The 27338-nt window shown below is 40.6% G+C and overlaps 1 protein-coding gene and 1 long non-coding RNA gene across 4 annotated transcripts in view; both read left to right on the plus strand.

Annotated features, from left to right (window-relative positions):
- The first annotated feature begins 1354 nt into the window (after positions 1–1354).
- On the plus strand, positions 1355–4970 carry LOC311249150. Its single transcript, XR_014621123.1, has 4 exons — positions 1355–1473; positions 2396–2493; positions 4050–4329; positions 4683–4970. It is a non-coding gene; the product is annotated as an uncharacterized lncRNA (long non-coding RNA).
- Positions 4971–8752: 3782 nt separating this feature from the next.
- The window catches only part of dtx3la (deltex E3 ubiquitin ligase 3L a), a 44696-nt gene continuing 26110 nt past the window's right edge, over positions 8753–27338 (plus strand). The window contains exons 1-4 of one of the 3 annotated variants that reach the window (XM_084340570.1): positions 8780–8887; positions 21210–21415; positions 21692–21824; positions 21934–22085. In XM_084340570.1, coding sequence (XP_084196696.1) covers positions 21743–21824; positions 21934–22085 — 234 coding nt within the window. In that variant the 5' untranslated portion in view covers positions 8780–8887; positions 21210–21415; positions 21692–21742. Of the gene's footprint in view, positions 8888–21209; positions 21416–21691; positions 21825–21933; positions 22086–27338 lie in introns of all 3 variants that reach the window. The other 2 variants (XM_084340568.1, XM_084340569.1) reach the window with 2 other exon arrangements.

Consider the following 27338-nt stretch of genomic DNA (forward strand, 5'->3'; position numbering starts at 1 on the left):
AGTCCTAATGACAACATTGTGTACAAGATTTCACAAAAATAAAGACAACAGGACTGAGAAGGGGAAGGAAATATACAGGGGAGTAGAGATAACACGGTCACAGATAATATCTTCTCCCACACCTAAAAAAATTACTGGGCGTCTTCTCTGACTCACATGTTGAGCTGAACAAACCCCAAAAGAAAAGCCTTTCTTTATCCAGACCAGCTAAAGTGGCTTTACCAGTATGTAATTCCACAGCTTTAAGTCAATTCCCCATTTCTGCAGCAACCAACAAACTTTTTCAAAAACAGACACATTTCCAAAGAGCACTATTTTCACCCACAGATGATCAAGATAGTGAGAGCTGAACTTGTTTCACCTTCATCAGCAATCATTTAGTAAGAATGCAACTCTTTGCCCACAAGGACTGCTCTTAACAAGACTTAACACCGTGATTCCACTGCGCACATCTCTGTCCTTGCATTGTGTTGTGGCTTCATACCCCCTGGGAGCATTTCAGAAGCAGAGCATCATCCCATAGCAAAGCAAAATCGAAGATGAGATCTCCTTTATGTCACATTTACATCTCCTAGATATAAATGAGCACTAATTGAGACCAAAGTGGTTTCTCAAAGTGTCTCTCCTGAGAAATAAGTCTCATAGTGAGCATTGTGCGAGTTCTCAAAATTCTCTCATAGCTGTCTCTTTTCCTGATCTCAGCTAAGAGAAAAATGAGACATATTGTGCTGCTTTCAAATGTGTCTCAATTTGATATCCTTACTTGGAAGCACTATCTCAGTTATGTCTCAGTGAGAAATATACATGGTTCTGTCTCTCAATGCTCACTATTTGAGTTCTCAGATTCTCTTACAGTTGTCTCTTTTCTAGTGTCTCAGCAAAAATAAAAATGAGAGTAGTGCAAGCTCTCAAATGAGTCTCAATATGACGCATGATTTAATATCATACCTCAATCACATCTCAGTTTATCTCATGCCAAAATTTGAGAAAATAAGTAATCAATTCAGGCAAATTATTTATGATATATGGTTCATTTACATAAGACACCTTTTTGAGACTTTAAAATGTGTGAACTTTCTAGATGTTAACATTGTGCTGTCAATTTAATTAACTTTTTTTCTGACAGTAGTGTAGATGAATACACAGTTGTTTTTTTGACAGAATTCAGAGCAAAGCTCTATTGTATAGAGCAGTAAAAGAGAGTCTTGGGAAGTGTAACACATAATAGAGCACATACTGTTTTAATAATCATTCAAGTCACCCTGATAATACAGTAGAGGCAGTTCCTCCCCGAAATGAGCATGCGCTACGCATGTTTTCCAGGAAGAGAATATCATTGGACAAATCTCCTTGAATGTTGCGCCCAAAGATTCGCGGGCGTTCACAGGCAGAGACGTGTCCGTTGGCCGCTGCGCAGCCTCCGCTGCTGCTGCTGCTGCAAGTTTTGCCCCGGCCACGACGAGACTTGGAAAGGTAAGAACCCTAATCTATATTAGTTGGTCAACTACGTAACGTTGTGAAGAGTTGAATAAAGAAATTCTTTTGACATAAGGTGAAATATTTAGCTGTTGTGACGACGGAGTGGTCCGTTGGAAGGTGGAATTAGGTAACATTAATGGCGTCTATTTTTATTTTAGTCATAGCCAGGAAAATGCTTACAAAACACATGAAAGACAGAATCGTGATTAACTTCAGAAGCCATATGATTAACGCTGATACTTCGTCATCATGAGTTTGTTAATGTCAACGTAACGTAATGTCTGCTAACTTAATGGAGAGTGTCTGATGCTAACGTTAAGTACCGGAGTCCAGGCTCCGTTAGCTCTGTTAGCTCGGCTACAGTCGAACTGGAGCGGTCCGTTTATTAAACGAAATGAGCAGCGCTACAAATAACCAGCGCACCTGTGTACAGTGTACGTGTGTCTCTGTTGTTAAAGATTAGCATTAGTTTAAAGACTCATTTTTACAATCTGGACTCACGTAAAAAATGACGTCACACGCGTCTAGTTCCGGTCAGTAGTCATGGAAACATGACGCTCTGTCAGTGGTTCGGCGTTTGGACCAGAGTGAAATCAAATGTGTGTACCAGGTGAAAAATGAAACCATGTATCACTGTAGACACCAGCATGTGTGGAAACACCCACTGTGGCTGCACTTAGGCAGTTTTTAAATCAATTATTTATTCCTAGATTTATATTTGTTGTTTTTCAGTTGTGTCTGACTGTCAAACTAGACAATAAAAGAAAGTTAAATGTCTTTCTTTTGCTGTATTCATTCATGTTTTACAAAGGGTTTAACCTGAACCAGGCCTGACAACAATAATAATCACATCACATCCAGCACACTGTAATTGGTATTATACATAATGATCCAAAATTATTTTTTTCATTAACAGGATGGACAAAAAGAAAATATCAGTAAAAAAGAGGGTACGGGTTCCCACCCAGAAAATTAAGGACCTGCAGAGCTCCCCTCCCCCAAATGAGCAATCTGGTAAGTATTGAGATAATACTGTGAACTGGTATAGTTTCTGTTATGTACCTTTATGTTGCAAATAGAGATGGGTGTGGGAGGGTTAATAATCATAACATTATGGTCCAAATGAGGTCTAAAAATACCAGTCTAAATTGTTGTGCCTAAATAGAAATTGTTAAACATTTTCTCTCTCGCTTGCTCATTTAATTAATAAAATAAATATACTTAGAAAATCAAATAAGACAAACGATAGGTTGCATATCTTTAGCTAAAAAGTATCCAATGGCAGCTGTTAATTTCTTGTGCCTAGGGCTGTCACAATTAAGAAATTCCCCCTGCGGTGAGTCAGGGCGGCTCAATATTGCGATATTATTGCACCATCTTTTTTTTTTTTTTTTTATCTATCCAGCAAATTTGTTTGTTAATTACGAAATTACTAAACTCATTGCAATATTTCCTCTGAAACATGGCGTTTACACATTTAAAAAAGGTTATAATTAGATCATAAATACAACTTCTGAAAGCTAGTTTACCATTATGAGCCTGTGCTGCGGGATTTGGACCAGCCAGCTATGGGAGAACGCACCCATTAAGGTGTGGCACAGACCCATTGCTCGGGATGTGCGATCCTTAACGCTTGCCATTGCGTTTGTCACTGACAGGTGTAAATTATGTCCGAAGCAGTTCAGCCACGTCCAGCTCAATTTTCTCACTGCTGCGGCGATGTCTGGCCCGTTGTTTTCTGGAGCAGCGACTTGAATGCAGGTTCCTCCACAGTGGAAAACGGCATCATCTCCTCAACCAGATAGCGTGTAACAGCGCCTGTTAGGCGTTTGTCTGTCACTGACTCTGCTATACTTGCCGACTCGAGCAAAGGCTTCGTCGACTCCAAGCTGTCGGCTGGCACCGACATGAGTTGCTCCGCGAGTCTGTGTGGCAGGAGGCGGCGGCAGCCGCGCCTCAGTACCTGGATGGTAGCTTGCTAGGTGAGGTCAGGTCATGTGCGGTGATGGCGGTGGCCCATCATGCACCGCGGTGGGCTTCGTAATATCGCGATATTTTATTTTTGTGATTATTGCGACAGCTCTACTTGTGCCTATCCGAATTTGACGGATAAGGAGTCGCATTATACAGTGTGTCTGAGATCGATGTCTCTGCAGTCTGATGGTGTTGGTGTCTGATAACTATACAGATCCTTCACTCAACAAAATATAGAGAAATGTCCCACAAAGCAACGTTACAGGACCAAACAACAGTAATGTAGTAACTGGTCGTGTCTTTGGCAACTTATATGAGGAAAAAAATACCGCAGTTATACGTGGAGAATTATCTGTCAGCCCATAAACGTAACTTGAGAGAGTGCCAGTCAGCAGGGCCACGTTGAATGCTTTGGGGGAGGGACTGAATTACGCATGCTCGTCTCTTTCAGAAAATCTCTAGGCTTACTGTACAACAAAAATGTTTTTAATATGTTCAAAAATGAACTTGCCTGCCATTAAAGCTGTTTAACCATTTTAAAGAGTAGTTTGGTATTTTCTCACTCTTGTATTGTTTGTACTATTTCTCCCTTTCAGATCCAGACCTCATTGGAGAGAGACATCGTGACAGCCCATCTTCACCATCGGGCCAGCAGGAGCTTTTTCCTGGGAGTGGCGTGTTCATCTCATCGTTCGCCTTGCTGCCATTAATCACGCATCAAAACCACATTGCATGCGTCTGTTTCATGCACTTTTTGATCATTTCTTCACTGTTGAGGAGTGTCAAAATGCAGTCCCCTTTGGTCACCCTGGCAACAACCCCTCAGGAAAGGAAGGCAGCGGGTCCTTGACCATAAAAAAGTTAACAGAATCCTAAGTAAGTTTTCTCAAAATAAGGCTCTGTGTGTTTTCAGGTCAGGATAGTGGGGATAGTGATTATATCCAATCAGGACAGTGTAGCAATGATTACTATCAGAATAGAGATTTAACACCAGAAATGAAGTTTTATCCAGTATCACTTACAGCCCCTTTAAGGATAACAGACTGTTGTTTATATTTATGTTTATGATTGGCCCAAAAAACTGACTTGCTGATTTGCAATTCTTTGAACTGAAATGGATGTTTCACAGTGTTATGTCCTTTTAACCTGAAGTGCAGTTGTGTATGGTCTATGTGGCAAGTCTTTTTGTCAAATTACTCATGCCAGATTTTAATGCTCATGTCTTGCAGCTTATGTCCTGAGATGTGCTACTCTACCTGGTTGGGAACAAATCGAGGAGGCCAAGCTCCAGAAAGCCTTTGTCAACATGTAGGGCCAGAGCAGGTTCTAAGGAGTAGGCCACTGCTATAGCCTACAGTATGTGGACTGCTTTCTCTCTCACCCTTTCTTTTTTCTTTTTCTTTTTCATTTTCATGGACCAGAGCTGTTAAGACAGTACCTGCCAAGTTGACTCTGAGGTTTGGTAGTATGTGAGTTACTGGTAGTATGTTCTCAGGTCCTTTTCACATGGTTTCATATGCTTGATCCAAAGTGTTGGTGCTGGTCAGTGTGTTCATTGTTTACAATCTGGAAGTGTCCATTTTCTGTATGTAGGCCAGATTGCTTTATACAATGCACCACAGTTCACATGGTGCTTATTCCAGTTCCATAAGCAAAGCTTTCACACCGTTCCAAACGGATCTCTGGGTGTAAACGGCACAGTTCCAATTTTGTAAATGTATTTCTGTTCACCAAAAATGAAAATTCAGTCATCATCTACTCACCCCCTTGCTGAGAAGAAGTCAGGTGTAGTTTTTAATTAGATAATTTTTCCAAACAACGGATTTCTACGGTAAAAATCTTTTTTTTTTTTCTTTTTTTTAGTTTTAGGTTTTGAGGATTAAAAAACTACACCTGACTTCTTAACAGCAAGGGGCTGAGTAGGTGACAACTGAATTTTTATTTTTGTATTTAATTTATTTCTATTTTTGTATCTTATTTATGTTTTATATTTTTGTATTTTGTTTTAATTTTTAAAAAAGTGTAAATGCTGCTACCCAAATGGTCTTACCCAAATAAGTTGTTAAGTGTTAAACTTTTCAATATTGAGTATTGTTTTTACAGTTAATTCTAATTACTAAAGATAATTCATCTTTAAATTACATTCTCAATTTGTTCTCATATTTCTCAAATATGGCTCAGATATTATTCTCATATATATCTTCAGTAAGACATTTAAGAGAAATAATCAAGACATGGAAGAGACGATGATAAGATCTCTTTTAGGGCTCATACTTCTCAGATTTGTCTCATAAAAGTCTCAGATTCATCTCATGTTATTCTCTTTAATTCTCCTTCAAAATAACTGAGACATAATTAAGATCAGGGGCATACAATTATGAGATCTCCTCTGTTTATCCTACTTCTCAAGTATTGCTCAAATGGTTATCTCAAATCAACCTCCTTTGTCTTAGTGATGTCTTGTCTCTTTTTAGCTTATCTCTTGCTCCTAAGGGACCCTTAGGAGAAGTAATTCAGACACAAATGATCACAGAATGATACGAATATGAGAAGCTCAAATTTATCTCAAGAGACGAGATTGAACAACAGATGAGCAACACATTTTTCCTATGGGATGCCTGCCTGATACTGTTGACTTGCTCGGGTTGTGTTTATTTTTTGTGCTGCAACCACAAGAGAGTGTCACACCGCGGTGAGGGATGTCTTGTCATGGGTTTTTTGTCTTGTGAATTTCATGTTTTATTTTGAAAAGTAACTCTCCTCTCGTTTCAGGTCACTTGCCCTTCCTCTTGTGTCACCGGTCTGACGTCTCCCCTGATCCCTGATTGTTTCCACCTGTTCCCCATCAACCTCATGTGTCTTATAGGCTGTGTCCAAATTCAGGGGCTGCAGCCTTCAGTGGCCTAGCCTTCGCGGTCCACGAGGGCCGGGTCCTTCGGACAGGTCTTTGAAGGCCTCGTCCACCGTTGTTAAATGGGACGGTCTAGCCTTCGGAGTATTTCCTGGTTGCCTCACCAGATGTTCCCGCCCCTTACCCTTACGTCACGATTGTGAATGAAGAGATGCATTAAAGTCTGTTTTGGTTCAAATCTATCAAACGTGTACATTTATTTGTGTGTGTACAAAAATTAACGACAAAATGTGTCAAATCTAAATTGAATCATTAACATTACAAAATAAACATTAACCCATTGGTGAAGAACAGCTATATTTACCATAGCATCACCAGCGTCACGTATTTTAACTGAAAGTTAACAGCTGGAAGTTTTATAGTCCCTTGAAGTTTAACATATCTGGCGTTGGACATTCAAATGACTAAAAACCGAGTATAAACCCATTGCTTAAATTTGAATGTCATGTCTGCGCCACTTGATGTCGCCATTTTCTCTTGCTTCCTCTTCTGTTTTGGGACTGAGCAGCGGTGCGCAAAGGATCTTGGGATATGGGAGGCCGCGAAGGATAGTAGCGGTGCGTCCTCCGAAAAGAGGGAAGGCCAGGCTGCATTTGTGGGCTGCGTTTGGAGGAGCCTTTGAATTTGGACAGCCTTCGCGCAGTGTTGTGATGTAATTGGCCTTCAAATGCGCACTTCGTGGGCTGCAGCCCCTGAATTTGGACACAGCCATAGTCTGCGTCTCCCTTTGTCCTGTGCCAGAGTGTCATTTGTCCATGCGCCTCAAGCACCCATGACCACAGCCTTGTCCTGTTTCTACGATCAGGTTTGTATTTTGATATATCTCTTGTTTCCTCTTTTGAAGAGTGATTTTCTGTTGTAAGTTTTTCCCTGTTTATTTTATAGATCTAGTGTATTTTCATAGCCTTGTTTTTTCCTCCCTTTTGGAGTGACTTTGTTTTCATACAGTTTTTCTAGCCTAGTCGTGCAGTGCAGTTTAAGTTTGTAGCCTCTCTTTGTTTCCCTCCTTTTGGAGCGTTTTTTGTTGTACATTTTCATAGTTATTCCTCTGTAGAGAAGAGTAGATTAGTCTTTTATTTTGTCCTCCCTTTTGGAGTGATTTTTCGTTCCCTTTTTGTTTGTTTCGTTTTCTGTGTTTTGTCTGTTTTGTCCAGAGTCTAGTTATAGAAGGTTTCATAGCCTATTTATTTATCACTGTGTCTAAAGAGCAAAGAAGACGATTTTTCAGAATAAAAGCTTGTTTGTTCTTTGAACCTCTGCATCTGACTCCTCCTTTAAGCCCAGGCCTGACAGAGAGTAGGTTACTTAGTTAAATGGTTTTAAATCTTTTCTGTTTTTTTCTGTTTTAAGTGTGTTTATTGTTAATATTGTGTTGTGTTGTAAATCCCAAGTCTGCACGGGGTGTTTTTCTTTGCTTTTTTTTGTTTGTTTTGTTTTTAAATTGACCTCTATGCAAGGGCTTCTCAAGGTCCGGAATCCACTCCAGAGTCCGAACCAAGCCCACGACTCCTGTTACACAGACTACGAGTGTAATGGTGCCTATTTTGAAATACATTTCTGATTGTTCAATAAATTGTCAGTCTAGCCTATCTCTTATACATTGTTTTACCACAGCCTATTTTTAAAAATAATTATTTACTAAAGTAGTAAGATGTGAGAAATGTGACATTAATTAAATGATTCAGTTACTTGCAAATTGTTCTGGACCCCTGATCTTAGATAAAAATCAGATGCCAACCTTGGAGCAAAAACATTTGAGAACCACTGCTTTATGATGTTCCTGTGTCTGATGACTTAATCTGCTCTGTGCAGCTTCTGTCCAAAATAGACTTGGTGCAGAGTGGCGAGCTGCTTCTTGGATGCTTCTGAAATGTGCCATGGTACACCTGGTGGAACCATAAGCATTTTCTAGAACGTGTTGCTGCTGGAACGTGATGCAGACGTGTCCTGTGGAATCTGGGGGTTGACAGTCCCTGTTCCTTGGATTTGTTTTGCCTAAGTTTTTTTTAATTGTCAGACACTGAATGGTATAAAGACTATTGAAATACAGTAGAAGCAAGCCATTCTTGCTTTTATATTTCATACTGGCAGCAGCTACAAAACACTTTTATATGTATTTCAGCCCATTCCTGCCTGTCAGTGTGCTCTTTGACAATAATAACCAAATACCTAATACCTAATTGTGTGTGTGCTAAAAATACTTTACTTGTTTTTATTTCCTTGCTCACTTGCAACTTATGTCTACACATACTTATATACTACTTTCTCTTTATGTCTCTGTCACTTTCTCTCTCTCACATGTTCACATTCCAGCCTCTGTCAAAGCTGATACACCAGTTGAACAACTCACTCAACGTTACACCACAACAACTTGGCACACCCATCTCTCCCTCTTTGTGTCTGTGTCTCTTTCCGTGTCATAATAAGCTAAATAAACCTCTGAACTCCAGGACTGCACAGAAGAGAGAAGGAAGATAAGGCAAAACCTTCATGAAGTTGTGGCGAGGAAGACGATTTTAACAGGTATTCAAAAAAGTAACAGGCCACTGTTGCTCAGCTTTACTGTAATGATTACAATTTTAAGGTAGTTGCCTATGTCATGTCAACCAAACCTGCCTTTGTTGTGTAGCAGTCACAGCACTGACTGCAAACCTGCTTGGAAAGCTAAAGGTTTTCATTCCAAATTAGACTAACAGACCTGCACTTTTAGAAAAGGACAAGCAGAAAAATCATCAGGTGTGATTTGAGAAACTACAGCCTACTTGAACATGTCTCTCTCAATAGTCAGATAGTAAATGGAAGTTAACTGGATACTGACAGAACTGTGTTAGCAGGTTGACAAACTTGATTTCTGCCCCTAAAATGAAATATGTTTGCTCTGCGACTACTGTCAAAAATCCATTCTTTTCAGGTGTTTCAACAAGCTGAGCGTAAGTCCTCATTATTCTTTATGTCCCAGTGTTTCACAAAACTTCTTTTTCTGGATCCACTTTTTTAAAATGACAAACCATTGTAACCTAATTTACAATAGGCCTTAAAATCTTGAGATGCTAGTATTGTGCTGTGGGGCTGCTTTGCTGCCAGTGCATCTAGTGTTCTAAAGAAAGTAATTGGAATAATGAAGAAGTAGTATTATCTCAATGTTCTTCAGGAAAACCAAAAAACATCAGCAAGAAGATTGGGTGTTGGGTGCAGTTTGGTGTTCCAACAGGACAATGATCCCAAACACACATCAAAGTGGTAGAGGAATGTCTAAATGAGGCTAGAATTGAGGTTTTGGAATGGCCTTCCCAAAGTCCTGGCTTGAACCCCATCGAGAACATGTGGACTGTGCTGACGAAACAAGTATGTGCCAGGAAGCTAAAAAATGTAGTTGAACTTAACTGATTCTACAGATGTCTCTACTTGTATATGACATGCTTGCCGCTGTGTTACCGCGGTGACAGCGTAAAAGGGGGGGCTGCACTTGATAACTGTAGACACTAGATGGCAGCAGAGTGCTTGAATCCTTATGATGACAATAAAATCCTGACGACAGGATTTTACTTTATACCCCGTTTGACCACAGTGTGATCAGCAATGGCAGAGTGGCGCTGTCCGTATTTCGGCTGGTTGACTCCATTGGAAGCAGATGTAGTCTAAGGCTATGTTAATATGACTGCTTCGGCTGATATTTAACTTTAACAGCTCTTCTGTGAACTAAGTTAAATTAACTAAAGATGTGTAATGTTAAGTTACTGTTTGTACTTGCATAAGCCTATAAGTGAAACATACAGTCTGACGTATATGTTTACACCAAGCTTGAAGGCAGTTTGGCGATCGCTGCTAATTAGCTGGGGCAGAGTGCAACCAGTGGTGCGGTATACGGCATATAACTACATATTTTTCAGTCGGCATTGCGTATACCCACTTCTAAAGCCCTCTGATGCACATCTTCGTTACATTGTTTGAGGGAACTGTAGGTAACTGCAAACTGTGGACGCTACCATCACTAATGCTTATTTAGCTCCTCAGGGATATAAGCTGTTATTTTTCTGATTTTGGCAGTCTAACCCATATCAACACATTAATTAAGGTTGTAAAGACTATGGCTGTTGGTAGTTGTTGTTGATCTTGTTATAATACGCCAAATTTTAATTTTGTGGGTTACTGTTCTTTAGACTAAACTAAACTAGCTAATGTGTGCTAATGACCATAGCAACGGTAAACATCATGTCACATTATGGGCTGATGGAATGTCAATACTGTAGAGCGCAAGATCAGGCTTTACAATACTGTGAGTGTTGCCATATTATTGTCAATTTCTTTATTTCTGTCGAAAAAAACTATTTGTTATTTCAACATTTGAATGTCTATAAGTAGTATGGAGAGAATTTTGTTCCTTTATTATTCAATCAAATAGAATAGATTTGAAACCAAAAAAGAGATTTGAGAGCAAAAGAGAGGAAGTGGCAATCAATTTTTTTTTTTTTTGAGATCGAAACAGAACAGGTTGCAATTGAAGAAAAAATATGAGAGAGCATATTTCTTCAACTTCAATCAAAACTCAAAACCATTTTGCTTATAAATCAGTCCTCTTTGCTTTCAAGTTAAAAACCTTTGCTTGCAAATCAGTCCTCTTTGGTTGCAAATTCTAAAGTTTTGCTTGCGAATTCAACTGCACTTGATGGGCGGGGCCTACGCTGGTGGATGAGAGAAGAGTTTCTATTGGCTGGTTTGACCTGGCTCCAGCGCCAGCTACGCCTTCCGCATTACACACACTTCTCCCTGTGCTGTGCTGCTTGGAGGTAAGTTGATAGCCTGTTGCTCTTGAAACGTTTCCCATAAGTAATGAATTGCGCTATATATCGTTGGCTACAGCCTGCCGTACATTCACAACAACAACAACAACAACAAGTAATGAATTATAATGCCCTGCTGCTGCAAGCACACTGATTAGCAGCATCATGGTTGTCTCTGCTAGTCACGGCCCGAGCAGAGTAGCCTAATGAGTGAGTGAATTACAGGGAGGCGTATACAACGTAGGGCTGTGATTTAAACATTTAGTGTTGCATGGTACTCGAGGTGCCAACACGTCACGGTTCCTACACAACAGTACTACCGTGGATTACTAAACTACTGCTGAACGGGGTGCCAGTTTCCACTGTGTAGCGGGCTGCTGCTACTCCTCCTGGCTCCGTTCTCACTACAGCTGTTCTAATGTCAACAAACACACGAATAATTTAACAAATTGATGCACATATTTCTAACCAGCCAGCATTACTATACAGGAGCAGCTGCGTCAGATGGTCCAACTTAAATGACACTGAATGATGCTTTTGACCTCCGAGATGTAGAATGTGTAGGCTATAGAAGAGAAACGCAAATTTCAGCACCACTGATCTGTTTGTTGACATTAGAACAGCTGTAGTGAGAACGGAGCCGGGAGGAGTTAGTTTAGTAATCCACGGTAGTACTGTTGTGTAGGAACCATGACGTGTTGGCACTGCGAGTACCATGCAACACTAAATGTTTAAATCACAGCCCTACGTTGTATACGCCTCCCTGTAATTCACTCACTCAATAGGCTACTCTGCTCGGGCCGTGACTAGCAGAGACAACCATGATGCTGCTAATCAGTGTGCTTGCAGCAGCAGGGCATTATAATTCATTACTTCTTGTTGTTGTTGTTGTTGTTGTGAATGTACGGCAGGCTGTAGCCAACGATATATAGCGCGATTCATTACTTATGGGAAACGTTTCAAGAGCATCAGGCTATCAACTTACCCCCAAGTAGAGCTTAGATCAGGCCCAAAAAATCAAGCCCGACCCTACCCGAGCCCGTGTACGTTGTGTCCGAGCCCGGCCCGGCCCGACACATTAACTGTAATTATGAGCCCGAGCCCGATTTAAACCCGACAATTTTAACAGCGTAACAGTCAGAGTTATTCAATGTAGCCTCCTTTTGTTTAGTGGGTAATGTAACCTGTACAATGAAGAAGAGCAGGTGTACTTCCGCTCCCCGTGAGACAGGATGCTGCCAACAGAGCGAAGACTCCCCATTTTATTTAGTCTTTATTTAGTAAAGTGTTGGTGCAAGAACCTCGGCCTGGATCGTTTGCGTATGCCTGTAACGTCTAGTGCCGTAGAGACCTGGCATGGTGTGGTCAGTATTATGAATAAAAGTGCCGTGCAGAAACCCCCACATGCTGCCTGCCGTCTCGTGAGTAACCGGAGGCAACGTACTAAAGTGGACCATCACCTTCCTCTTCACCAGTCCACGTTACAGTGGGCTGTTATAACTGACGCTCACAACTACAACTCCGAGTTGTTTGAACTACAGAACTCTGTTTACAATTATCTTAATGAATAATGCAACAAGGACGAAGCATGTACACTACGTTGTTTGTTTATTCAGAATGGAATGGATCGCAAATGAATAAAGTAATGATTAAAAAAAACAAAACACAAATGCTTGGCCCGGCCCGAGGATAGTGGTGGGAAATAAGTCTGGGCTCGGGCTTGGGCAGAATCTAAACTCTACCTCCAAGCAGCACAGCACAAGGGAGAAGTGTGTGTAATGCGGAAGGCGTAGCTGGCGCTGGAGCCAGGTCAAACCAGCCAATAGAAACTCTTCTCTCATCCACCAGCGTAGGCCCCGCCCATCAAGTGCAGTTGAATTTGCAAGCAAAACTTTAGAATTTGCAACCAAAGAGGACTGATTTGCAAGCAAAGGTTTTTAACTTGAAAGCAAAGAGGACTGATTTATAAGCAAAATGGTTTTGAGTTTTGATTGAAGTTGAAGAAATATGCTCTCTCATATTTTTTTTCAATTGCAACCTGTTCTGTTTCAATCTCAAAAAAAAATTGATTGCCACTTACTCTCTTTTGCTCTCAAATCTCTTTTTTGGTTTCAAATCTATTCTATTTGATTGAATAATAAAGGAACAAAATTCTCTCCATAAAGTAGGCCCTACTTGTTTTGTTAACGCAATTTTAAGGTCAGCAATATCCATGTTATCCATCAATATTCATTATCCTAAGCTGCTGACATAATTGCACAGCGCGCATTTGTAGTGTTACTGTACTAAAGTGTTCTCTCTTGTGACAATGCCCCTAGTGGCGGCTGGAAGACCTGTTAGATGATAGCCCATTAAGTGAACAAAAAGGTCCACTGTAATGCTAATCTGATGTTGTACTGTAAAATAAGCAGCAGATATTTGTGAACACACTGTTTAACTAGGAACCGCAACATCCCCAGACTCCCTTAAAAAAATCACACAATTTTGTGAGTTGTAAAGTTAGCAGAAACGTCTCTTTGTGAGGGACACATTTTAATTATTTTTGCGTGTACGTGTGGCAAATGTTATACATTGAGTTACTTCTTTGTATAAATCACACCCTCCAGGAAATACACAGCACTGTTTATTCATCATCAAATAAAACAAAACAAAGCACTGCAGTAGGGCTAAAATACAGGAATAAAAATGTTTAGGCCTATACAAATAAAGGCAGTGGAATATATAGCCTGTGTTAAAGCTTGTGAACAGGCCTAGAGGAGAGTATTTTCCCCGAACTGTTTCCTGGGAAAGGGCCATTGCCAGGTCTATGCCTAATAAATGAGTTGCATCACAACCTGACGCAGTGTTCGCAGCACTTTGTTGTCATCTCTCTGAGGGAAGGGAGGGGCCACTGAGGGAAATATCTGGTGTAGCGTACTGACGAGAAACTCTTTCAGGTTTCCTGGGAGCTCAAACTTTCCCCTGGATCCGTCCCAGTTTGTCTTGACACACCAAGCCCAGTATTTGTCTTGTGGTGTAACAAATCGGAAAATGCAAGCACCTGTAGCGATCCATGCGAGCCTGGCTCATTCGGAGGAGTGATGAAAGGTCCTCTGGTCTGACCTCACAGATTTTCATGTCCAGGTGCTGCCTGGAAAACCAATGAAAATGATTGCGGTCAGCCGTGATGATGGAGGGGGGAAACATAAAGCTGTGGGTCGCGTCGATGTTGGTGTTGAGGTGAGTCTGGGGGTGAACAGTGAACCTTTTCCGGCTGCGTTGTCTCGAGTCTAGAGCCGGCCGAAGTTCTCTGGTTTCTTCCGTCTGTCTCTTGCTCTCTCTCTCTGTGGCTCTCCTCTCTCCGGGCTGCCATCTGCACCCCCAATGCCTCTGCTCGCCTCTTCTCTGCATTACACTCCTCTGTTCTTTGTGCAAGCAGCGCAGACATGCTTTCTCCTGCATTGTGGTGCTGGACCTTTTTTTTAAAATTTATTTATTTTAGCAGCCTGAGTTTCAGCAGCCTGAGCCGCTAGGACAACCGGCATTTTAGCCCCCACTGCAACATCTTCCAGGGCATAATAATAAAATGATAAAAACCAGTGGCGACCTTTTACTGTGGTCATGCTGAAGTGTCAATACCATGCACGCCCGTAAGGGGGGTATTTATTTATTAATAAAAAATATAATATGTTTTTTAACTACTACAGTGGAAACCGCTTATAGTGATCACGTTGGTCCAGAGTACATTTGATCACTTTAAGCGGTTGATTAGTAAAATCGAATTGTTATTATTTCACTTGTTTTTTTATGCAGAACATCATCTAAATGCCAGTTGTATAGTTTTCCAATGAGAAAAATGTAACGAGACGGTCGTCAGCGCGATCCTCTCGTCAGCTCCAAACTCACCCGTCTGCACCTCAGTCACAGACCACAGCTGGTTTTCCACACAGCATTTACAGTAATTCACGTGGCACGTCTCTGATCAGTAGGCGCTGCTGCCGGTGTGTTTTTAAAATGAGCGAACTAGGCTAGTAGCGCCGCAGATTTCTCATTCCCCACCTTGTTTGACTGAGTGTTTCGAGATGGTTTTCATGAATGAACAGGCAATATGTCACTGTCAGACCGGATCGTTTGACGGTCGGGCCGTATGAGTTTCACTTCTACCGCGCCGTCCACTTGAAATTATAGTTTTCTTTTCCTCAAAAGTTCTCCGCGAAAATGGAACTGAACGCAAAGACTGAATAGAATTAATATTTTCACTCATTTTGACCAGGCTACACGATGAAATGAACCACTGACAGTTTCCCGCTGAACAATTCAAACAAGTCAGTTTTGCGCATGCGCGTTGGCAGATAAGCTGCTTCACTGACAGCTTTTTTGCCATTCAAAATGCTCATCTACAGTAAACACAGCCTCTAGCAGTAACTGTACTACTCGGTGTCACAGTGCGCATGCGCGAAACAAGCTGTCAGCTTTCCAGCTTTTCGCAAGCAAAACGGGACAGATTAGGCACGGATTTAAGACCAAAACAGTAGAACTAAGGTATTGTATAATTGAACACACTGCCAGATTAATATTTTCAATTATTTTTATTGAAGGGCTTGGGCATGCACTGCATTTATAGCTTATTATGACCGCTCGCCCATGATAAAAACATTTATATAGCACCATTAAAACAGAGTTTATCAGCAGTTAAGCCAAACACAAGGAAGTCTAGTCTAAGGTGACTTAAATGGCAACACAAAATGTAAAAACACTAAAAGTCTAAATGAGTAAAGGAATAAAAGTGATAAAACAGGCAAAATCACAGAAAAGGAAGAGGGAGAAGAAAGAAAATAAAGTTAAATAAATTAAAAAATAAAATAAAAACAGATCCTTTAAAAAAGTAAATGCAAAAATAGAAATAAATAAAATAATAAAAAGCAATGACGGACGATTAGGAGGTGACATCACAATATGTGTATCATGGACCTATGACTAGTGGACACAGCCCTCAAGGCGGAGCCCCATTCATTCCTATGAAAGCTGCTCAGTGGCACGTGAAACCAAAAACGCTCTACTCTGGACCATGCTCCGGCCGGAGTTCTTCCACATAGCTTCCACATTGTGCAGCCCATAGAGCTTGCACACTTGAGACTTCCGCCGACCAAGCTGGCCCAACTTGACTTGGGATAAAATAAATAAATCGTGCAGCTCTTCCGGACTTTCCAAATGCAATTGGACTGAATGGCTCAAATTATGTCATTTCACGAGGGTTGTGACGCTCAAAAAATGTATCCAGCGTTTTACAGCCCCTTCGATCACAATGTTAGCTTATGGGAAAAAGTATTTTTGGGCCGCAGGGCATCACATGACGCGGTAGTTACATGTTTTGGCCACTACGAAAATTGGCTTTAATGTGATACCCGTGTTTATTTCAAACTGAACTCTAAATGCCATTGCTACAGCATGTTGTCATTTCTTATTTTTCTTGTTTCATTGGTATGAAATAAAAAACATTTGTATGTTTTTTCTTTGTTTTGACTGAGTTGAGTCAGAGCGGGTAAAAGTGTCACACAAAGTTTGTTTTTTTATTTGCACATTTATTTTGAGCCTTGTTCATTGTCTTTTGCTGTAAGTGTTTTACAAAAATTGTTCTACCTGGAGATGACGGGCAAGCTCTCACAGAGACCAGTGTGTATGTGCTTTACCTTACCAAGATCTGTATCAAAGCATGTCTGGTGGGGAGGAGAGAGGCCCTGCTGTGTTCACTGTAGTCTAGACTGCTCACATGTGCCACCTGGTGGTTGTTAATGTGCACAGCAACTAATGCAAAATCAGCTGGTTAAAATAAAAGTCTGCCCTCCTTTTCTGTTGCGTCGCGGCACCTTTAACGCTGCGGTGAAGGCGTCAGATACAAGTAGAGACATCTGTATCAAGAGGAGTAGTTAAAAATACAGCCAGAGGACTGCCAGAAGCTTGTGAGTTAATTTAGTTGAATATGGGACAAGGGGACATTTAAAAGGGACATTTAACCAAATATTAGAATTACTATATGTATATTTTTGACTCAGCAGATTTGGTCATATTTTCATAAGAACTATAATGAATGTTTTTTGTGATGAAGTAGTATGTGTTCCACTCATTCCATTACAGAAAAATGAGACATGTAGAAATCATTGGAACTGAAAACTGCCACGATATACATTTTCTTTACAAGTGTTTGTAAACTTTTGACCACAACTGTAATAATGTTTGCAGTTTTGTTTAAGTTTGTTTAGTTTTAACAGCTAGCCCCTAGGCGTTGTCCAATGTTTTTCAGGCATTGTGGACTTTTGATGCATACCACTGATGCAGTGACAATAACTCTTACCTGGCAATGTTGAGGTGTTAGGGCCGTGGACTCTTATCACGTGAAATTTGGAGAAGGGATGACGGTGTTCACTCAAGTTACAACAACTACCTTTTGAATGGCCAATAATGCCACAGTAATGGTGTTCAATGACAACTCACAAATTTTACAACATGGCATCGTCAAGTTCCATCGTCAAGGATTTTCAGAACATCTTTGAAGTGGATCTGGTCAACCTGCTAGGAGGATAAATATGTAGAAGTATAGAAAAATTTCAAGGGACTCGGACAAAGGATATTGTTGAAGTTACCACTTCTGCTTTCATGGCAAAACACCAAAATTTGCCTGGCTGCATCAGCGATGCCTTTTGATGATTGCAAATTTGAACAACTTTTCATTGTGAAGGTCTTTCATATAAGCTGACCAAGTTTGAGGTGGATCTAATTTACCTACGAGGAGTTCCTTCAAGTATGACACCTGTAAATGAAAAAAAAATGACACTGTCCTCAGGCAAGGACTCAATTTGCATTGTGGAGTTACAAATACTTCCTGTTTCATGTCAAAACATGGAAATTAGCTGCACTGCCACAGCCATGATGTCCGTTGATTGCGCGTTCACTTTTAACAATATTTCATTGTTAAGGTTAGTTGTATAAATTGATGAGATTACCTTGGGAGGAGTTTGTTAAAGTTTAGCACTGCAAATGGCAAAAAAAACACCTTACAATTTCAAAATAAATTCAAAATGGTGACTGATGTAGGTCATGGCAGCAAGAGACTGGGGTTTATGCATGTATGCATGCAAGATCTTCCTAACTGAACTTTCACAAGAGCTTCATAATTAAATCACAAGGATTATTTTCTTTCTAGAACCACAGACATACAACTGTCACAAACTGAACAGTACTAACCATTACTAGTTACAGTCATGGTCAAATGTTTACATACACTTGTAAAGGACATGTACAGTATACCATGGCAGGTCTCATTTTTCTGTAATGGATTTGGTGGAACACATTGCACATATGCTTTACCACTTTTGATATGTGTTTGGGATCTTTGGCCTGTTGGAACACCTAACTGTACCTAAAACCCAATCTTCTGGCTGATGATTTTAGGTTTTCCTGAAGAATTTGGAGATAATCCTCCTTCTTCATTATTCCAATGACTTTCTTTAGAGCACAAGATCCACCGGCAGCAAAACAGGCCCATAGCATAATACTACCACCACCATGCATGAATGCCAACTTGCATCGAGCTTTAAGGTGCAGCGTCTGGAGCAAGGGCACCTTTCTTGCACCGCAGCCTCTCAGCCCATGTCAATGCAAAACACGCTTGACTGTGGACACTGACACCTGTCTTCCAGCAGCTTCAAATTCATTGCGGACATTTCTTTTGGTTTTCAGTTGACTCTTGACCATCTTAACCAATTTTCTCTCAGCAGCAGGTGATAGTTTGGTTTTCTTCCTCATTGTGGCAGGGACATGATTGTGCCATGCACTTTATACTTACTGTTACGACCCCGGCTCTTGGGAAGCAACACAGAAGTCAAAAAACAATCAGTGCAGCCAAAGTAACATTTATTGCACAAAAGAACAAACCATGGATAACATAGAAAACCCAAAGATGGAGGCTGGTGGCATTGCAGCAGGCCCAAGCTGCAGTGTGAGAGAGAGCGAGTGGGTGGAGCTACCCAGAACTCTTAAAGGCCTCCCAGCAGGTGCCAGAGATCAGGAGGGAACAACGGGGAGGAGTTTCTGATCACCTGAAAAATTAAGAAAATAGCCTTGGACATAACACCCCCTCCCATAAGCAGGTTGCTCTAAAGCAACCTCACAGTTCGACTACCACATAAATGGCAACATTATAGCCTAAAATAGATATACTTACGACCTTGAAAGGGCATCTGCGAGAACATTATCTTTCCTGCGCACATGCTGGATATCCAGGTTAAACTCCTGCAAAACCAAGCTCCATCGCTTAGCCGGTGGTTGGAGTTTTTCATCCTGTTAAGGAAAACCAAGGGGTTATGATCGGTGTAGACCACTAGGGTCTGGCTGGAGGAAACATAGATACCAAAATGATCCAGAGCTAGAATAAGGGCCAACGCCTCCTTCTCTATAGTGGAATAGTGTTTTTGATGCAAGTTAAACTTTTTCGAAAAGTAACACACAGGATGCTCTACCCCCAAGGAATCCTCTTGGAGGAGAACAGCTCCAACACCAGCATCACTTGCATCAACCGCTAGTTTGAAAGGCCTGCTGAAGTCAGGGGCAGCAAGAACAGGAGCGCTAGCCAGCAGTGCTTTCAGGCTCTCAAAGGCAAACTGACACATCTCTGTCCAACAAAAAGGAACCTTAGGACTAAGCAGATTAGTCAAAGGGGACGCAACAGTGGCAAAATTATTGCAGGAAACTCCCGTAATAACCTGCCATGCCAAGAAAACGTTTCAAGTCACGCCTTGAACTGGGCACACCAAAATTCACAATGGCCTCCACTTTGGCCTCAATGGGACAAACCTTTCCACGACCAACCACTTTTCCCAAATACGTTACAGTGGCCTGTCCAAATTCACATTTGGCTAAGTTCAGGGTCAGTTTGGCTACAGCAAGCCTGTTGAACACCTCTTCTAGCTGAGCTACATGTCGAGACCAGGGGGGTATTCCAGAAAGCGGGTTTTGTGAAAACTCTGAGTTTGTTAACCCTGAGATGAGAGAAACTCTGAGTTTTCAGTTCCAGAAAGAGAGATAACTTAAACTCTGGGTCTGTTACCGCGGTAACTGACTCTGTGAACATAACCTGCTCACTGGCAGGTTTACCTGAAGAAACCCTGAGTCTGACGGAGCTGTCTGACAGCGGCTGTCTGTTCCTTCTCAGTCCGATCATGTTGAAGCAGAAATAATTCACAGTTTTACACCAGGAGGAGAATTTAGATTCATTTAGATGAGCTCTCACTCCCTGACGAGGACTGAACCGAACAGTAGACCGCTCCGCATCAGTCCGTCATTTATATTCTCCGGCCGCACAGCGAATATCAGGCTACACGTCATCGCTGACGTGTTCTCAGGTCTGAACAATCCTCTTTAATCACTTCGCAGGTTAATCAATCACCTTCCAACAGCCAGAAAAGGAGAAATAACTCACATTTTTATTTGGCTTTCTGTATTTCCCACAGATAGCTACAAAAGTAACCATCAGTAGCCTATTGTATTTTTTCCAACAACGTAATTTCAAAGTCCGTGTTTCTAGTTTGCCGCCGCATTGAGTATAAGACTAAATGATTTCTAGTTCAATCTGTAGACAGTAAGTGTGTGTCTGCCTCTAATGTTGGGTCCTGGGGGTGAGTGACACCCTCAGCCTCTGGTCACCCAGCGAGCTGACTCAGGACCAGCTCCTCTGCCTCTGGCGGACGTGGTGGAGGTGGAGGTGAGCACCACTTCATGTTCCTCTACTCAGCAGGATGTTAGGACACAGATGTGTGTTAAACAGCATCTGTTGGTGGTAAAAGCCACTACAAGTTACAATATCCACTGAATAAACTTTTACTTTGTTTAATATGTGAAATAAAACCAAAGTGAGGAGCCATCGTGAGACTGTTTTTATATTTCATTTTCAGCCGATTTAAATAAAATAAAACATTGAACAACATTCAACCACTTCCTCAAAGGCTAATATAAAAGAAACTGATGTTAAATTCAAAATGAAAAGATGGCTGCTTCTAAAACTCTGTCAGTGATTTTTATTACGGCCGCAGCCGTGTTACTTTTTTTTCCCCAGAAAATGTCTGCTTCCTGTTTTCTCCCGTTACCATGGTGAATCACAGTATCGGAGCTCCATTGATGATGGCTTTTTACTAGTCGTCAGGCACGAGCTCAACTCAGAGTTAACATACTCAGAGTCGACTTACCTGACTCAGATCAGCTGTTCTGGAACTGAAAACTCAGAGTTTCACTTCACAGGGTAAGTCAACTCAGAGTTCAGGGATAGACTCTGAGTTTGTTGAACCTCCTTTCTGGAATACCCCCCAGTTTTACTCATTCCATTGCAGAAAAATGAGAATTGTAGAAATCATTGGAACTCAAGATTGCCATGATATACAAGTTCTTTACAAGGGCATGTAAACATTTGACTGTAACTATAACAGACCTTTGTGAGTACAATCAATTGAGTGTCCCTTTAAAGTACTGCACTTCAATTTATACTCACTGAAAATGTTTATTTTTGTGCAATCCCCAGCAATCTGTTCTGCTCTTTGGGTGTTTCCCTCTCTGTCTACTGCTTCCTAGTATGGGCTCCAGCCAAAGCAGTGACAAGCTCCACTGTAACCGCTATCTGAATGGACAGGGTCCTCCATCACTGGTACAACAAGGTCCTTTGCACAAATACACATCTAAATTTCTGTGTCTGTCCAGCTATCCATAATAATCTTCTAATAATTTCTGGATAATTTAACTTAAACTGGCCTTGTTTCTATGCAGCTAATGAAGGGTTGAATGGGATGTACAGAGCACTGACTGGCTGCCAGCCAGAGGGCCAGATGACCTCAGTGATCCTTCATAGAGACCTGCCAGGATTCCCTGATGACAACACCCTGCAGCTCAGCTACATATTCCCAGATGGAATGCAAACAGTAAGCTGGGCTAAAACCCTGCTGTATAGCTATTTACAAACAATTCGATGGTTGTTTGACTTACCATTAGTGTACATATGCAGATTCCCAGGAATTATGTGTAACTCATTGCCAAGATGAGAATTATTTGACCGGAAAAGATATTTGGTATGAACTGCTTTTTTCTCAAAAAGATGCACAACTAGCCTAAAACCTACCTTTGCGTTGATTCTTCATTAATGTCTTGTCCAGTGGACTCCCAGGGCCACAAAAATCTCTGTCAGTGTATCTGACACGTTATTATATTGGTTGTCTGTTGTTGGGTTAAATAATTTTTCCAGCAGTTGGTTTGTCAAAACAAACAGCCAATGGCCGAGCTGATATAGCCAATTGTGACCTGTAGTTTCCCTGCCGGTAAATACACCAACTTTTTGTCACAGCTGTAGCGTCTCTGGGTTTGTTAGGTGAAGCTTACACATCGGGTGGCAGAGCAGCGGCAGGGTAGCCTGGCGGTAGTGGACAGTCTGGGCAGCAGAAGACCAGGAGAGATGCCGAAGACCATTATTACAGCTAAAACAGCACTGAAAACAGATATCACTAAAGCTATTGTGTGAGTCGAGCATAAAGAATGCGACCAACGACGCCAACCAATAAGAGGCAGAGTAGGGCGGGTCTTATGAGAGATCACGTGGGAGCCACAATAATTGAGGTCTATCTTTTGGAGCAGTATGATTGCGCCCTCTGCTGTTCAAACAGAATAATACAATGACAAGGAGAGACGGTAGAATGCATTTATATTGCTTTTCCTTGATAGATGCACAAGCTTTATGAGTGAAATAAACATGTGACATGTTGGTAGCTAACGTCACAGTCCCACAACAGTATTGCTGCATTTTTTCTAATCGCGGAAGTCGTTATGTTGTTACATCCCTAGTATTTATTCATTTTGTATGTTCAAAATCATATTTTATTAAAGGTATAATTTTCATTTTAGATATTTTAATTACTTACAATCAACAAACAGGAACCGTCACCAGTCTGATTCATGCTGTAGGTAATTCTGGTGTACTAAACATTTTTGCCTTCTCATTTGAATGAAAAAAAACGAAAGAGCTCAGAGTAGAGCGCAGGCTTCTGTGGGGGCTCTGGCAGAATTCTCTCTGTAAAACAAGTGGATTATCTGGTTAGTCTGGTTAGCAAAGCTACAGAAGGAAGGGAATTGAAATTGCTCAATAGTGAAACAGCACAGATTTCACGCTGTGTGTATACTAATCCCTAGAATCCACCAGATACATGTCCGGTCCGGCTCCGCTTCGTCACGGCTCCGCCACGGCAGCAGGGCTGATAGGTTTCACTCTTCACAAGTTTTTGCATTTCCTGTATTACTGCATTATTGCTACTGTTACTACTGCAACTGCTCCAGCTACCTCTAGTATAACTATTCCTTTACTGTTGAGTGATGTGAAGGACCTCTTCAACAAAAATAGAGGGTGTTCAAATATGGAGGCACAGCTGAAACATGTTTAGGCAGAACTCGAGGTCCGGCTGAAAGAGGTAAAGCTACAAGTAAGGTGGAGCACAGGTTGAGAGGTAACAACATTAGGAATGGTCTGGGATGGTATGAAAACTGTCATGGGCTGTTAAAAGAAGAGCAGCAGCAAAGCAATCCAGGATATGGTGAGAGCTAACCAGTTCAACCACTCTACAACAGATTTGATGGCCTGCTTTTGCAGTCTGTCCAGTTATCACCCCCTCATCTCCCCTGTAAAATTCAGATCTACCAATTCAGTTCAGTCAAATTCATACATTGCCAAAGCAAGTCATAAATAAATAAAACAACAAAAATATACTACAGTACAGTATTTATATATGCAGTATTTACCTTCCACAACTGACATGAAAGTCAATTAATAAACATATAATGTGAACGTGATATGTGATAGAAAAATGTATCCTGGTGACTGGGCTGAAAAATGGGTGATTTTTATTTTTACTTCTACATTAGTAGGAACACATTTACAATTATTCTGCCTATTACCTCACAATTTAATCTTGTACGTCCCGCAGACAAAATATTGGCTCTTATCAGGCGTGTCTTTCAATATGCTGGTGCATACCCAAAGTTATTTATCTTTCATTATCCAGTATAGTTATATGGCCTTGTAATCAGCGTTCACGAAAGGTAATACCTTTGCCATTTACACAAACTACAAAAATGCTTCTAGATGTTTACATGCCTCCAGTGTATTGTAGGCAAATTCTTAATCTCTGGGATACCTGTTCAAAACTGCATAATTGTTTTGTACATTTTTAAATGTAGGGCTGCATAATTAATCAAAATATTACAAAAGTGCAATAATTGCAATTGCTAAGTGCAATAAATGCAATTGCTAAGTGCAATATCCAAATCACAAAGCTGTATTTTTTTATGAAGATAAAATGCCAAACAGCATTATAGCGATGTACAATATGATTTGTGCCATGTTATGCAGCCCTAGTTAAATGCATGCCAAATTGCTGATATTTCATAATACACTGCTTTGAATGACCATGCAGCCAAAGAAGCTGCCAAATTTAACATCCCTGTTCATTTAAAATCCTGTCCTTCCAGACCTGCTAATAATCACCTAGTGATGTAGCCCTTGTACAAGAGAGCTCTGATGTTGAGAATATAGATTGTTTCTTGTGTATGCACGCATCTTAAGAAAAAAATCCTTGATGTGAATATTTGTAAATGTTTTCTATGCAAGGATGGTGAAACATTCTTTCCCATGTGAACTCTTAAAGGTACAGTGTGTAATATATCGAGTATTTAAGGGCATCTAGCGGTGAGGTTCTAGATTGCAACACTCCCTCACTCACCCCTCCCTTTCCGAAGACGTTGGAGAAGTTCCAGAAGCTACAGTTGCCCTCATGGACAAGAAACACATTTTCTAAATACAGACTCCACAACAGCATAGAGTATTTCTACTAATTCAAGTGATGAGGTAAAGCTAGCTGTATTTAGTTATTTAGTCTATAAAACTATAGGTTATAACTCGAAAAAGAAAATTAATTAGGATCATACAAAGAAGTTCTGAAAAATATTCACAAAATGTATTAACTTGATGATGAGCTGACTTCTCCTCAGCTTGTCTGTCACATTAAGTCATTACTTTGACTGTCTTTGGTACACTCCCAGCCTAAATATCTTAGTTAGTTAATACAGTTGTTTCCTTAAGTTTACATACCCTGGCAGAATTTGTTGTTTGATAATAAATGGCTTCACCCAACCACTAACCATGAGTGAAAGAAAAGTTTTTGTATTATCATTCATATTCTCTGAAAAATGGCCAAAAAAAATCACAAATTCTGCCAGGGTATGTAAACTTATGAGCACAAGTGTATCTCCATGTGTTGTCTTGCTGCAACAGATAAGGAATAAATCTAAATGAATCTTGCTAATGCAATGTTACCACCAGCTCTCTGAGAGGCACACACTGAACTTATACGTGGTGGCATTTCTTTTCAGTGCTAATAAACATTGTACATTATCTAGGTTTTGTACCATTAGCAGCGGGGGTAAATATATATTTTGGTCGGTTGTAATCTTTGACGTTACTCTTACCTGTCCAACAGAAAGCAGGACATTTCAGCATCAGTCTGCAAACATTTATCTAACATCAGAGATTTCCATCTAGAAAAGGCAACTCAAATGTTTATTATTGTTTTATGCCATCGCTTTTCCCGATCTCATTTAGTGTCTTGGAGTTTTCGACAATGATTCATTCATTCATGTGATTTTTTTTGTACAAAATAAGTATGAACATCCATCCTTTATCAGATTGTGGTTTCAAATTTCTCACAATACAAATTGTTTGGCAGGAAACAGCAGCCACTCACTCTTCTTCACCTTCCAACCCGGACATTTCCGGCAGCCAAGCAAAATCGCGAAAGGCCCTCACTAGTTCCAGGTTTGCCTGTCTGGGCTACTGTAGAAACATGGCGGTACAACATGGTGACCTCCGTGGACGGGGGCCCGATCCCTATGTAGAAATAAATGACTCTTTCTAAGGTAATGAAAGCACTCTTATTTTTGCGCACTGATTAAAACATACTTATGATTATTATATTCCATTTCTGCCACATCTGTTCTGCTAGATGCCACTACATATTACATACTGTACCTTTAAGTGTAAAAATCTGTGTGAACTTGCAGAAATAGCCATCTCTGCTGTAGCATTCTCACCACATATGATATATTCTTAAGCACTCATTAGAAGGGGTATCACCTCCGTTGATTAAATAATCTTTTCTGTGGTGATGGGTAGGCTGATGATGAGGCAAGCTTCCCAGAACGCACTGAGCATGGCGAGCAGACTGTGTCCCTCAGTTGCCAGCTCACAGCTAGACCATGAGGGCTGTATAGTAGGTTCAATAAAGTAGCTGGTCTCAAAAAAGGTAATATGAGTCCAGGCTCAGACAAGGCCTATTTATCAAAGCCACAGAGGAGACAGACAGCATGTGTTCTCCCGTCTTGTTGCGTTCAGTGACAGGCTGTAGAGTTGGAATGCTCGAGCCAAAAAGTCTTCAAAAGTCAAAAAGTTAACTAGATTTAAATGAGGATTGCAAAATTAATTCTGGAGTTTTCTTTAGATCTCAGCAAAAAGTGAAAAACAAAAGCCCTCACAAGCCAAAAGTCAGGCTAAGAGCATGAGCTGAAAGGAGACCAGAGGTCCCTGATGGCATGTGTTGTAAAGTTTTATAGTCCATGTTTTGGAAGATGGGTTAGGGTTAGGGACGATTCTTAGCGCTCTTTTTCTGATTACTAATTAATTCCTTTGTGTGGAAAGAGAACTGGCCTCTTTAAAAAGGGGAGTAATTTGATTTCTAAATAATATTTGAATTATATGGGCTGGCAAATTGGAAACTCACTCATTCTGTTGTCAATATATGCAACATATCTTCAAAGCTCTTCATTGGGTCTTTTGATGAATTAATCAAATAACAGAGCAACAAGTAACATAACAAATAAAAATGTTCTTATCAGTAGTTTAGGATTATATAACAGTCAAGCTTATCTAAAATACAAAAAGATGATAGAAGACAAATCATAAGTAAATCACACTGGTTAACATCAACTACACTAATGTGGTACTGGCAGTACCTTACAGTATATCATTGTTTAAACTTTATTACCAAAACTCATCAGATGGCAGACAGGAATCCTGTAAATTAGCAGACTTTGAAGCAGAGTTAAAGTTTCATAATATCAAAAATGATTACATGTTCTGA

This window comes from Pagrus pagrus (genome assembly GCF_965226575.1).
Source record: "Pagrus pagrus genome assembly, chromosome: 20".
Lineage (NCBI taxonomy): Eukaryota > Metazoa > Chordata > Actinopteri > Spariformes > Sparidae > Pagrus > Pagrus pagrus.